The following is a 14,569-nucleotide window of genomic DNA, read 5'->3' on the forward strand; positions in this document are numbered from 1 at the left end:
TGGAATGTCAGCTTAAAAGGAAGGATTAAAAACAGAGCAGCGGATGTCTGAAGAAACCTAAGAGAAATCTCTCGCAGGGACCAAATGCGTTAAGGTAGGCCTATTTAAATGTAAAAATTGTTTAAGAATAGACATTTTTTAAATGACAGCTATGGTTTAAATCATTTGCTATTCACCTTTAATTTCTATCTTTCTATTTGTCAAATGATTGATAACGCCAGTTACACAACTGTGGATGTATAAACAAGATGTATTTACTTTGTTTAAAACCATCAGACTTTGTTCGTTGTTTAAATGTATTATTGTTTCACAATGCTTGCATGCAAAGATCTTCAGGGTCATCTCGTGTAGACAGGTTACAATGGTCGAGTCTGATCATCTCAGATTTTTGGTGTCCAAAATCTACATATGTTTGCAAACAGTGCTGTCAAAAAAAGAAAAGTAATTAACAAAAAATCTAACAAAACTTACACATCTAAGATGTTTATATCACATTGATTCTATGTTATAGGTTTCAGCTTTGGGTGCAGGTGAAAATTCTTGTTTTAGGTGTTGTACTGGTTGTATACAATTACAGTAAGAAACACAGGAATACGTGATATTCCTGATCTTGGGATGGTCCCGCCTCTTGCTACCTTACATCTAATACACCTGACGACGTTAGCAATAACGTGGCCGTTCCTTAAAGAGAACCTTTTTATTATTATATTCGTTCATTTAATTCTAACACCAAAATACATGCAGGCTGAAATAAAGAAATGTAAAAATAATTGTACCAGCATATTTTTTATTTAAATGTCTGGTACAAGTAGAGTTACTTTTGTACATTTATAAGAAGTGATATCTAGATGTTTTCCATGTTTTATTGATAATAACCACTATCCAGTTCTAACATGAATATGAATGAATGAATTTCTATCTGTTTTCTTTCTGTTCATACAATAGTTGCTACTCGATTGATAACCATTGTTTAAAGAAAACAAGGCTCTGTATAGGAGATTGGCTTAACCCACACATCTATAAATGGGTATTTGACGACAACAACAAGTGATCATCAATCAAATAAAAAGCTTTGCAAAATGATTAAAATATTTTTTAACATACAGTTTCAGTTATAGGTACCATGTCAATGTTTAAAATTATATTGTCTTTTGTGTGTTAAGAAGCATTGACTATTTCCAGTTATTGCTGGCAAGCAAACTAGTTTTAATGTGCAAGACTCCAACATTTCATGAATTTAATTTTAAGTCAATAAATTGATAATATTATTAGAGTTTTTTAAATAAGCTGCAACCTCAATGCAAAAGTCTACATCGCACAGGCTTGGAGGGACTGGTAAATGGGGATCATGAAATCATTTCTTAATGTACGATGAAATATGGTGGCAAGGGCAACTAGTGTAAAAAGCCAACTCTCCTTACTCACTCGCATGTTTCAAATGTTGAAGTCTTCCTCTCCAAGATGCAGTAAGTCTTTCATCATGACCATGTTTATTACTTTATAAAGTTCTCCCCCGTCTGAAATCTCAGCGAACAAGAGGCTATGAGAGTGGTGTCCATTATGACATAATAATGGCTTCACACCTCGTCCAGCCAGATGTAATCTTGCACCGCTTTGTTTATAAAATGAGTCCCTTGGAGGTGGAGACTTCTGTATTTGATGATGCGGGGTGACAAACCCAAATGCTTGACCAATCACAGCACAGTAGGTGTGGTTATCTCCAGAAATAAATGTTAAATGCAGAATGAGGGTCCTTAAACTGTTTATTAAAGTGTCTTCTAATGTGTTGTCAGCTTTCTATAGTTTCACTGTGTAATTGAGGTAGAAGATAAAACAATGCACATGCTTGCACTTGAGTAATGTTAAATCTCATGCAGAGATTCTCATCACAAAACTAGTCGTCTACAAATATATGCAGATGGTAATTGTTGTCTAATTAGATCTATGGCTGCTGAACTCTAAGCTAGTCTGTCTGACTCTCTGACCCATGACCTCTAAGTGTTCTCTGTGTCAGTCTAAGTAGGTGGTAATATTACTGGCTATATGTAGCCACAATAGACGAGGATCTGCAGTTTATTTTAGTGTTAATTGTTGTACTTGTTGTACCAATCCAGTCCAAGCTAATCCAGGAATAATGACCTTTGTACTTCCGTCCTAGAAGAATGGGGACTTTTGTGACCCTGGCAGAAGTGCTGGAGTCGCGGGGTTTCCCACTGGATGAAGACGAAGTCTGGTGTCTGCTGCTCGCTCTATCTGAGGCCATACTAGTTAATAAAAAAGGTAAAAATAAGTTTCAGTTTAATTTGCCTTTAACACATTGCAGAGTATGAATAACAATGTTTATATTGCTCATATGCTCAAAGTAATTTGTTGGTTGATTTGCAAAACAAAAATTTAAATTCAAGGCTGTGTTTTATTCAGTTAACAAGATACTCTGTTTTTCTTACAAAGGTGGTTCAATGTGCAGCGTGCTGAGTCCTGCATCTGTGCTGCTGTCGGCCAATGGAAGTATTGCCTTCAAGAGCTGTACACGTTATGAGGATGTGAGCTCCTTCACTGCCCCGGAGGTCCATCAGAGCCTCCCTTCCCCGAGCAGGAATTTGTCTGAAAAGGTTGGAAACAAGGTTTTTAAGCTCATGACTATATGACAGACGTCGACCTTATTGTGTAAATACATATACAAACTCAAAACCAACCTGTTCGGCACTGCATACCCCACATGACCCCTTTCATCTGTTATTACCACCTTGTTTTATAGTATTGTTTTTATGCTCCGGCCTTCTGGTTTGATTGTATTCAGTGATTTAAAATGATTATGTGATTTTATTGTTAATATCTGTGGAGTGACCTAGATTTTTCTTAAAGGCGCTTTTAAACAAAATGTATTTATAGCGGTTTGTTTTGCCGTAATGATTATTGACTGGTTATTAATGTACAGATATTAAACTCCTAGTTAACGCAAACATTCTCCTTAAGTCTCCGACCTAAAGTCCCTCACAAAACTCACCAACCATTCCTCATAATGGACTGTTGTCTAATGGCGTCCTAATTGACTCCTCACTGTTATATTATATATAATAATATACAAATATTATAAATGAGCTCATTATGATTGTAGATCTCAAGACCATTTTTTCGTTTTCTATTCAGAGATAGCCTTGACTGGATAGTGTTTATATTCTATAGTACCCTGCCTGGACTACTGTTACTCTTTTATCCCAAACAACAATACATCTCTATGATGCCTCCAACTGGTCCAGAACTTGAGGTTCCAATAGATATTTGGTAATATCCACTAACTCGGGGATATGACTCTAAATATTGTGCAACTGAAGACATGATTGAATATTTAACATTGCTCTTGTTTTGACTCTAGAGTCTGGTGTATTCACTTGGGACGACTTTATACTGGTGTGTTGACTACCAGCTACCTCAAAACCAGGTATCTTTCATTCTTTCCTTAAGTATTGAATTTTCTAAATCTAGTACTAACCGTCCCTGCATTTCTGACATCAGCCAGTTCAACTGAGCCCAGAGTTGGAAGGTTTGCTACTGAGCATGTGTGAAGACATAGTTGTTCGTCGGACAGACCTGCTGACGGTGCTGGACACCTGTGAGCTCCACCACAAGTCCTCAATGCTGCCTCCTGCTGAGCAGCTAGTCAGGCAACTAGTGGACGACGTCTACAGGAACTCTGTGAGTGGACAGGAAACTGAACTTGATCAGCATCTCCATGTCTTACAACTTCCTAAGATAGGAAGTGATGTCTTTACAGGAGGATCATGTTGGCTTGGGCGAAAACGGATCCCATCTCACAGATCGTAGTCAGATGGTCAGAGACAGATTACACAGTAAGTAACTAAAAGTCAGATTAAGAGTTCACCAAGAAACTCAAATCAATTTGTCTTCCAGGAGACTCTTTTAGTAACTCTACGTGGGCGTTAAAGAAGAAGCTCTCCAGAACATTTTCTGAGCACACAGGGTATGTTTCTTAAACAGCACTATAGTGTCCAAAATGTATGCTTTTAATTAAAGTTGTTGTGCTCAACTGTTTACGATTCAGAGTTCTATCAAAGAGTTAAAACAATGTTCAAGAAATGTATCGCAACAAAATGCTTGAGAGATCTCGCCCAATTCTTAAACCTCCTTCCTATTTAGGATTCCCTCCGAGGGACGCCAAAGGGAGAGGTTTGACAGTTGGCACCAATCCAACCGCAGTTCTTGTAGTCAATATGTAGACGGAATCCGTCCTAGTCCCTCCAGATCAATGGCACAATTTGATTCCACAACAAGCTTGAATGAAAAGAAGCCAAAGGTGAATTTGGATTCTACCAGACAAATTTGTCAAACTGTTGAAAGGATTTTTATTTTAATTTTTTTTGTCATAGGACATGACTCCAGAGTTCATTAGGATGGTGGACGAGCCACCGATTGTTCTGGAACTACCCGGATCCATTGTGGTGAGTTTGAAAATAGGTTGCGATCGCTATGATACATGCCGTCGCGATCTGTTCAGGGCAGGTGATCACCGACTAACCATTTGGATACACAAGGGATACAACAAACACATTTGCTTTCGGGCCTTCGGGTCAACTTGACCATGAGATAATACAATGGTTAAGTGGCTAGACTGATTGCTTAACATTGAGCTAAACCTTCAAATAAGCAATGTACTGTTCTCAGTGCTTGAAATAACCGGATAAGTACACACTTCCTGAGAGTGACTCCTTTTTTGTGTGTGTTGCAGTCGAAAAAGGGGAAAACAACAATATCCCAGAGAGAAGTCAGTGTTGTTATGCCAAACAGTCACAATATCTTGGTCAAATGTGAGGTGAAATCCAGAGGAGGCGACATCTTGGACATGATTGTCGCTCACTCCAACCTGATTGAACACTTTTATTTTGGCCTCGCCTACCTCGACGGTAATTCTAAGATCGATTTGTTTTGGTTTTGGTATCATTCCATGCACCACACACTAATTTACCTCCCCTCTGTTTTATAGACAATGAGTTTTTCTTTATTGACAACGATACAAAAATTTCCAAATATGCTCCAGATAGTTGGAAAAAAGTGCCTTCAACCAACTTCATCCTTTTCTTCAGGGTCAAATTCTTTGTCAATGATATTTCCCTGCTATTGTGAGTATTCTGATTTATGCTTCAAATGGACTATGTTACACACATCTTGTTTTATTCACTGTCTATTTTTTCAACAGGCACAAACAAACCCGACACCAGTATTACCTTCAACTCCGGAAAGACCTCTTGGATGACAGACTGTCCTGCCATGAAGAGACTGCCCTTTTCCTTGGAGCTTTAGCCCTGCAGACAGAACGAGGCGACTGCATGCCTGAGGTAGGTTTGACTCTCAACTCCCAACATTTTAAAAATGTTTATCACGGTAAACATGTAGACTCATGTCAATGTTGTAGATGATCAAGTTTCTGATGATTCAATCAATGTGTCTACACATTATTCACACTAATGTTATGATGTTTTTCTTTTTTCTTCTAGGTGTACGGTCGGAATTACTGTCGGCCGGACCACTATGTTTCCAAGAGTGTTATGGAAAAACGTGCCTTACCTTACATTCAGGTGGAGCTACAACGACTTCACACCAACAATGCCCAGATGCTTACAGATGAATCAGAGCTTGAATTTCTTAAGGTACCAATTATTGTAACCGCGAGACTCGATGTTTACAATTCAATTTGATTTATCTCATATTGACACAACAACCCGAACATATTGTCGCACAACTTTCTTTAGAGGTTAATGTATATATTTATGTTTTCATATTTTCTCGGGATTTCCTTCTTTTAAATCTTTGTTATCAATAAACACTCATCCATCGTTTGACTTGGAGGGTTTTACCTGTTATCTATCTAGATATTAGACAAACTCAATGTCTTTTTCTAGAATATTTAAATTAAATTGTCCGGAAAATATATGCATCTCCACTCTCATGAAGGCCTTCATTAAGATCAAGAAAGACCTGAAGATAGGAAATGGTCATTTAGCTCTAGGTCATATTGCTGTGTCTAATTGGAAAAAAACAATTTCCCGAAGGAGACCTCCTGAGGGATCAATTAAGTTCTACCTAATTTAGCTGTTTGAAGAATTCCACAGCTTGACTACAAAGGAATCAGAAAAGCTTCAGAATCCAACTCAAAGACGATGCAAGAAATAATGAACATGGACAGAATGACTATTTTCAGAAGGACTAGGGCAACATTCAATATGGTAGTACCATGTTTTCTATCTCAGATCTTAATGTCAGGCTTCGAAAAGATGACCGTGTGTTTCTAATTAAAGAAAAGATCCACTTTGACTTCCAATCAGTGAATTATGTTGCGTCTCTAAGTAGCACTCCAGTCCTGGAAGGGGTTTATGCATTTCCATATAGGAAGTCTGGTTTGTGATGATAGCTCCTGCAGGGTTTGGTGATTAATTCAATTTTTATAGTTGAGGTCAAAGGTAGGCAGTGCAGTTTTGAGCCGTGGGAATTACATCATCGCTGTACACTGATGTCACCGCTGTAACTATTAATCCAATAGAAACGGTGTCAGTCTCATTAAGATCTTTAAAGCCCTGGTCTAGTCTTCAGAAAGGTGTCAAGGCGTGTGTCAACAAGTTCTGTTGCTTCTCCATCAGGTATGCCAGCAATTGCCTGAATATGGAGTGTTGTTTCATCGAGTGACTCGAGAGAAGAAGACGTCAGATGGAGAGATTGTCCTCGGGATCAGTGCCAAAGGAGTTATTGTCTATGAAGTGAAAGATGGCAGTCGATCTACCAGTCAGACCTTTGTCTGGAGGGAAACTTCAACCATCTCCTCGAGCGTGAGCATCACCATTAGCCTTCAGCGGCAAAGATACCGTGACACCATTGATATTCAGAAATACCTTCCTGTTCTTGCAGAAACGTAAGTTCATTATCGAGATGCGGGGCAGCAAGAAGAAGTACGCCTTCGTGACGGAGAGGTCCAAAATAGCCAAATACTTGTGCAACATGTGTTCTTCCCAGCACAAGTTCAACACCGAGATGAACTCTCGTCAGCTCACCCACAGCCTGGCGTCAGGTTCGCCGCGATCAACCGTCGCCCGGTTCTCAGTGTATCGCTTTGAAATCGTCTGTGCTTTCCAGAGGAGAACATCATGCAGTACTCCCCGGGGTGCCGAGCCCAGGGCAGCCGGCTCAAATCCTTCTTGGGCTCCGAGACGCCACAGGATGACAGCGGTCTGACGACACCTCAGGAGGAGCCCATAAGCAAACTGTGCCAAGATGTCACAGCCAGGATAGAAGCCCGACTCAAACAGCAGCAACAAAGCCTTAACGAACGGAGGTGCGAGAATATAACCTCTCATCGATGATTCTCACAAACAGACATTATAAGGTTTAAAATCAGAATATCAGTCAGTCAAGTCTGTAGTTTCCCTTCATGCTGTCATTAGAATAAGATGTGTGAAAATTAAACGTGTTCTTTTGTGTTTTCTGTGTACAACGACACCTCCTTTCAGCCCTGCACTCAAAACCAAATGACGTCAATCTTTTGCAGCACCTGCTCCAGCAGCCTCCGCAGCAGCACAGGGATGCGTTCGCCAGCCTGCTCTCAGCGAAGCGGATCTGAAGCCCCATCAGGTTCCCCCGCGGCAAGAGGTATGACATCACCTTTCTAGTCAGGCAGTGCGAAGCGGAAGAGACCGGAGAGCACATTAAATAACAATCAACATCACTGCGCACGTCCCTGTAAGCAGTGTTACTTTATTAATGTTCCTCTTTTCTTGATCTCTCTCTTCTTTAGAAACACCATCCAAACTGGGGGGCACCTTAGAGCGAGAGGTCATCTGTGTGACCTTGAAGAAAGATCCTCAACTTGGCCTCGGTAAGATTATGAGAGCGGGTGAACGATAACATGACTAGGACGATTTATAATTTGAGGATAAATAAGACATCTTTGATAACATTGTGTTTATATTCAAAGGTCAACTAATGTGTTAATTTAAGTGTGTCTTAAATAGATGTTGGACTCTATTGAATCATCTGTATGTGTCTGTTTGTACAAAACTATCTTTTCATTTAAATATTTACGTTAGAAAATCTCCTTACCCACTGAAAACACTTTTCTGGAGATGTAATCTTCTTTACCATAACCACACCCACTCTGCTGTGATTGATCAATCATCAATGTTTGTCATCACGTGACACCAATCCCGGATGTCTTCGCCTCCAAGGGACTTGTTGTACAAACAAAGCGGACGTGTTTACAGCTTACTGGAGGAGGAGCCATTATTACATCATAATGGACTCCGATCTTGAAACCTCTCATTTGCCAAGATTTCATACGCAGTAGAACTTTTGAAACATGTCAACAAGTCAGGAATATTTGGTATCAGTTGTTCTTTACAAACCTCCTATAATGCTCTTCACTTCATCTAAATTTTAGTCCAGTAAAATAACTTTTTAAAGTTTTGTTTGTCGTCTGTGAAATGAATCGATTAATATCATACATTTCATTTTTTTTTAAAAACAAGAAAAAAAACAACCTTTATATTCAAGCAATATCGCCCAGTTTTAGGCCATCTAAAATTGAGCTTAGGTTGTGTGTCACTGTTCACAGGTTTAAGTTAATCATGTCTTTCAGGTATAATAATTGTTGGCGAGGATACAGTGGGTCGATATGACTTGGGGGTCTTTGTAGCCTCCATAGTTCCTGGCGGACCTGCTGATAAGGACGGACGCATACGACCTGGTAAAATAAATTAAAGTGATTGTTACATTTGCTATATTTTTATATATATCTTTTTTTAAACTTTGAAACAGTAATAGTGGCAATTTCTTGTTTTCTTGAATGAAAAACATTTGTTCGTAAAATAATTAATAATGAATTTAACAGCTGATATCTAAAAACTACAGTTTTTTCTTGATAATAACCACTTACCTTAACAACTATGACATTGTAATGACAATAACAGGGCTTTCAGGAATTCCATGTTTTATTTTCTGTTAAACACAGGAGTTAATACTTAATTCATTACTGATATTTGAAGAAAACAAGGCTTCTATATTCAGTTTTTCATGACTTTACATATGTTTAAAAAACCTTTCTTGAACTTTTAAAATCACAAAATGAAACTGCTAGTACTTCCACAGTCTAGTGTTGAATGTCTTGTGTCTGCTGTGTGGTTCCAACAATAGGTACAAGTTAAAGATCAGAGGGGTCCGCCGAGGGGCATTTGGGCTCAGGAGGGGTTTAGTCGTAGGTCACCTGCTGACACAGCAGTTACCGGACACTGTTTGACTGTGACCTTTGTCTCCAGGCGGTCGCCTGATCTCTCTGAACCACGTCAGCCTGGAGGGCGTCACCTTCACGGAGGCGGCGGAGGTCATGCAGAACAGCCCAGAGGAGGTCCAGCTCATTGTGTCGCAGGCGAAAGGTGCTTTGAGAGTTTTGTGCTTTCTGTATCGCCCGTCATCTCCTCTCCCAAACCAACTCTGATCTTTCCCGCCCCAGGTTACCAAAGTCCAAACAGCATGTGTTCACCTCTGCTTGTGGCGATGGGGAGGTCCAGAGAAGACAGCCTTGATGATGACATTGTTTCTGTCATGATGTCTCCCAAGCTCGGCAACAGACTCCACGTACCTCGCGGGGGTCACTCTCCTAGTGTGCAGGTACGACTCCGAGGTCACACATGATGTTCTCACGTGGCTATATCACGGAGCGGCTATTGTGTTTGTGTCAGGACGGCTGCTCCGTTACTTCCTCCCTCAACTGTGAGAGGCTGGAGGAGACCGTGGAGCTCAGGAAACTCTCAGGAAGTTTGGGCATCAGCATCACAGTGAGTTTCAATGACCTTTCTCTGTGGGAATAAAGTGGCGACAGGATTAAGGTGCTGAGAATGAATGGAGTGGGTAGTTTGTGGGTCACAGAGTCTACTTGAGTCAATCTGATTAACATGTGACAGGATTAGAGAACCAAGTGCTTCCAACATCACATTAAAATAAGCTTCTTTTAAATTGAATCGGTCAAATTTAACAGCACACATGAACATGAAGTAGGGTAAAGGTTATCTTTTCTCAAGAACTATGAATCTTTAGTAAAAAAAAATAGACACATTGACGAAGAGATAACGTCTCTGGGTGTTTTCCCAGAGAAGCTAAAAGAGGTGTGAGTGGAGCGGGATCTTCTGTCTTGTTTAGTGAGGTCAAGAGATTTAAAGACTACTTGAACTATGATCCGAAATGGATCTTGTAAATTTGTTTTCAGTTTCCCCTAAAATAGCAAAGAAAAAAAGTCCTTGAACGATTGATGTGTAAGAAAAAAAGGGTCTTAATAAAATAATATATTTGTATATATTTGTATAATTTGTATAATTTGTATATTACTTTTACGTTATGTTGTGTGGTTCTTGCAAACTTTTTGGCCCAGAAAGGCTGAATATTTCTGTGTTGTTTTGTCTTAATCAGGGGTCTCAAACACAACTGGCTGGGGGGCTACCAGGGGTCAATTGGATTGGCCCGGCTGGCTGGGGTGTCTTTCAGCAGTTTTTTATTTACGTTTCGTGAATTTTTTTGATTAGACTCATGTTTTGTTTTTTAATGTTTTATGTTTTTTGTGTGTTTTTACTGTGAATTTGGGCAATTTCTGTCTATTTTGTCATGTCATTTTATTATAAAAAATCTTGTCCACCTTAACTATATAATCAAATCTATATAAATTATTACATTTCTTTATCTCTTAATCCTCTTTCCTTCAACAAATATAAAGTCCCTTGCTCTGCCTGCACTCGTAAAAACTCAGACGATAAGTAGCAAGTAACAAGTTTGAGACCCCGGGTCTAAATCATTAGAAAATTAAAACAAAACATCAGGTCTATATAAAGTGATGTGAGTTAACTCATCAAGACAAATCAATGTCCACTTCATGGCGTAACTGACCATTGTTTTTAAACCAACAACTCAAGTACAAGAAGAAACATTTAGAAAAATAAATGTTCACAAAAAGGAAACACGAAAACACAGTAAGTAAATTACAACATTAAATGGTTATAACATCAAAATAATTCACATAATTTGACACATTTGGAATTGTTTTATAGCCAGAAAGGCTTCAATTAGCTTATTTGACTCCTCTTATTGTATAAGAGATTTTCTATCAGAAATGTAGTATTTTGATGGAGAAGAAAAAAAGGAAATAAATGTGACGCCAGAAAGATAAAATCAATCACTGGGGCACACATAACTCACATTTGTGTGTCCTGTTGTTTCACTCTCTCTATTCTTGGGAAAATTCGTCAAACCCCCCTCATTTTCAAGGGCCAACAGACCCTCTCTCTTACCCCTCCATCTCATGGGCCCGTGCACAACATAGGGGTGAGGGATAAGAACGAGGGCAAGGGGGAGTTTTGGGACGCAGCCAAAGGCTTCAAAGTGATGCTCAAGAAATGCAAGCTGAAGGGAAAAGTGGTTCATTCTTTGTTGTTTTCTCTCAGGGTGGTGTCAAGAAGAACATGCCCAACAGAGGAATCTACATCAAACACCTGGTTGCAGGAGGAGCTGCAGAGAAAGACGGGCGCATTCATTCAGGTACAACTTCATTTCCTGGCTGCATATCCACTAGTTGGCGCCAAAGGTTTGATGTATACTTGTAACTTGTATTTCAAAAGGGAATCTGAACAAAAGCTAATGAATAGATAAATAGTAGAAAATAAAAATTCGAACAATAATATGGAATAAATGAATATACAGTATATTTAAATGTTAGATGCTAAAATTGACTTGAAAGAATAGTTCTTTTCAAACGATCTTCAAACTAACAACTTGCTTTCCCTCCATACAGGTGATCGAATCTTGGTGGTAAACGGTGACAATTTCCAGGGGTTTACGTATGAGCAGGCCGTGGAGTGTCTCAGCAAAACTGGACAAGTAAAGACCATCAGCAGAGGAAGAAAGGCCGAACCTCCTTGTGACACTCTTGTACTGCTCTGGTCAAGGTGGTGTCGTTGGTGGTGGAGCGAGAGTCGATGAGCCTCCCGAGGGTTTCCTTCAGCACCGAGACCGACAGCGTCGTGTCGACTCACAGTGGCGAACGACCCGCGAGAAAGCACAGGAACAGCAGCTTCTCGTCGGTCTGCACTCTCCCAGAGGGCGTCTGCAACTGGCCGAAGGACTACAGCTTTGTGACCAAAGGTAGGAAACTACACATGATAATAATAAACATAATTTGCACATCATTTAGAGCTATTTATTTAAGAACCCAACATTAATTGTCCACTTAATATAAAAATAATAAATTTAACCTTTTCTATGATTATTAAATATGTATTTATTATCTTCATCTAATAGGATTTCATGCAGCTGTAATCTATCCCAGCTACCTAGAGCAAGAGGAGAGGACAGATACACAACGTCATCTGTTTGTTTCTGTGTGTTTAATTCTATCGTCCGAGTAAGACTAACACTTGAACATTACTTTTGTAATTTGTCGCTGCCGACAGAAAACACCAAGGCTGTTACACTGACCAAGAGCGACAACGGCCTGGGCTTCAGCTTCCTCATGTTCGAACTGGACCCACCGGTGTCTGCCTTTGGCAGTGTGATACGAATCAAGGAGCTTTTCCCCGGCGAGCCAGCACAACTGAGCGGGAAGATCCAAGAGGGCGACGTCCTGCTGTCCATCAACGGACGGTCTTTGAAGGAGTTGTCTTATCCAGTGAGTTGATTCTTAACATATAAACTTGTTTCTCTTTCACATCTGTGTCTCTATGAAGGTGTATTACTGACTTCATTCTTGTTTTAAAACTCTCCCCAAGCTTAAATATTTGATCTTATTATTCTTTTTCATATTTATTAGGTTAGAGACTGAGCTGATGTACACACAGTCAAATTAAAGCAAGGATTGGGGATATTGCAGTTACAGTATTTTGACGACAGGGGGAGCCAGAAACACTCTTGTAAATCTTACAGATTGGGTCTTTAAAAGGCATAGAGTGAATAAAACAACAAAACTGCGTTTAAAAAAAGCATACAAAGCTACTCATTAAAAAAAAACCCTGGACAACAGGCAGTAGAACAACAGCTAGGTCAAGACAGAAAGCAAGGGGGTGGCAGGAGGTTGTGTCCAGTGGTCTACAGTCCTGAATGCACCACCAGAACCAACCAGAGAATTAAAGAACAGTGGACCTTCTCTGTAGAACCATTTTCTAGTGTCTATGTGTTGTTACTGTTATTATTGTCGTCTTGACTGTCTTTTTTGTGTGTTTTCATTTCCGCAGAAAGTGTTGAAGTTGTTCAAGACTTCCCCGGCCAAAGTGCGACTGACTCTCTGTCGACCTGCGCCAGGTAAAACCGAACACTATGCACTATGTAGCACATCTCGTCAATCATGGATTTTGTCCCTCGCAGGGATCCTTCCATCTATTGAAGACTTCACAGAGACATGAGTGACTCGCAGCATCTCAGACATTCAGCAGCATCGTATTTGCTGAGCGATCAGGAGGATTCAGACGATTCAGGGTCTTAAATTTAAGAACGTGAGTCATTACAGACCAATGTCATGGTTACATCTTACCTCAAACCCCAAAATTAGAGATTCTCACAACTGGTCTTTTTTAAGTGTCATGTCTGACCACAGGCGACTCCAACAAACCAGGACGAGACTAACCTCAAGATTGTTGTTTGTTGTCGAAGTAAACAAGGTGAGAAGTCGTTTTTTTGCAGCATTTAGAGGGAGGGTGTTAGTTGTAGTTATTATCAATCATATATTTACTAATATCAGAATTTAAGATGTATTTAGATAATATAATAGATAATTTAGAGTCTTAAGTCTTGTAAAGCCAACTAGCTAAAATAGTGTTGCATGAGACATTATGTGGAAGGTGAGATACTTAAAAACCATTATATATATTTGTTTTATTTATTTATCATGTATTATATGGTTTAAGTTCTGTGTAATTATCGTATTCAATGCATCATATTGTTTTTTAAATATTATTATTAATATTATTCCAAAAGCTTTTTAGCAGCAGTTCTTCTTTTAGCCACTAAGCGGCAGCCTTCTGCCAAAAGTAAAGAAACCTGCCCTGATGTCATAATTTTGACTTAAATAACAAATGACGTTTCTTTCGCAGTGCATGAAGTTGTGAAGAATGAAGACGAATTGATTTCATTGATTATGCTGAATTGATCTACGAGTGAACAATCAGTCTGTATTAAAGATGATTTGAAAACCAACAAAAGTTTATTTTTCTCATTATTTGAAAGATTATTATTATTTAAAGAAGTCAAAGCATCCATTAAATTAATAAGTGCATTACGATTTGAGTGAGTGCATATTTCTTTGTGTTTTTTATGATACAGTTTGAACCCAGAAAGTCAGAGCTGTGGTGAACAAAGTCAGATAAGCATCATGACACTAGTTGTAAAGGTCATTCCTGGTGAAACGTTATCCTTGTCCTGGGTCGGTTTAAGGAGCTTCACTGTGTTCTCTCCAGTGGATGGTCAGCAGCGTTCCATCGCTGACGTCAACCCTGGAACACACACAGCGTAACAAAGCAATTTTCCTGCTCAAGAA

The 14,569-nt window shown here is 39.4% G+C and overlaps 1 protein-coding gene across 1 annotated transcript; it reads left to right on the plus strand.

The window, feature by feature from the left end:
• On the plus strand, positions 1-13,439 carry frmpd2 (FERM and PDZ domain containing 2). The gene is made up of 28 exons (XM_087782885.1): positions 1-94; positions 2,162-2,280; positions 2,452-2,612; positions 3,377-3,442; positions 3,517-3,696; positions 3,776-3,851; positions 3,913-3,982; positions 4,159-4,315; positions 4,389-4,460; positions 4,748-4,922; positions 5,003-5,138; positions 5,216-5,354; positions 5,514-5,666; positions 6,654-6,839; positions 6,919-7,078; positions 7,144-7,342; positions 7,556-7,656; positions 7,802-7,882; positions 8,642-8,749; positions 9,318-9,434; positions 9,512-9,669; positions 9,741-9,836; positions 11,490-11,583; positions 11,837-11,922; positions 11,991-12,186; positions 12,495-12,709; positions 13,272-13,338; positions 13,402-13,439. Exons 2-28 carry the CDS (start codon positions 2,163-2,165, stop codon positions 13,437-13,439), a joined length of 3,405 nt encoding a protein of 1,134 aa, XP_087639011.1. The 5' UTR covers positions 1-94; position 2,162.
• The last annotated feature ends 1,130 nt before the right edge of the window (positions 13,440-14,569 follow it).

Source organism: Callionymus lyra, chromosome 2 (genome assembly GCF_982586985.1).
Source record: "Callionymus lyra chromosome 2, fCalLyr1.hap1.1, whole genome shotgun sequence".
NCBI classification, from domain to species: domain Eukaryota; kingdom Metazoa; phylum Chordata; class Actinopteri; order Syngnathiformes; family Callionymidae; genus Callionymus; species Callionymus lyra.

Coding starts and splice junctions, on each gene's coding strand:
- frmpd2 (XM_087782885.1), top strand. CDS start 2,163: ATGGGGACTTTTGTGACCCTGGCAGAAGTGCTGGAGTCGCGGGGTTTC. Junction 5,355..5,513: donor GAGGCGACTGCATGCCTGAG/GTAGGTTTGACT, acceptor TTTTTCTTCTAG/GTGTACGGTCGGAATTACTG. Junction 7,343..7,555: donor CAAAGCCTTAACGAACGGAG/GTGCGAGAATAT, acceptor AATCTTTTGCAG/CACCTGCTCCAGCAGCCTCC.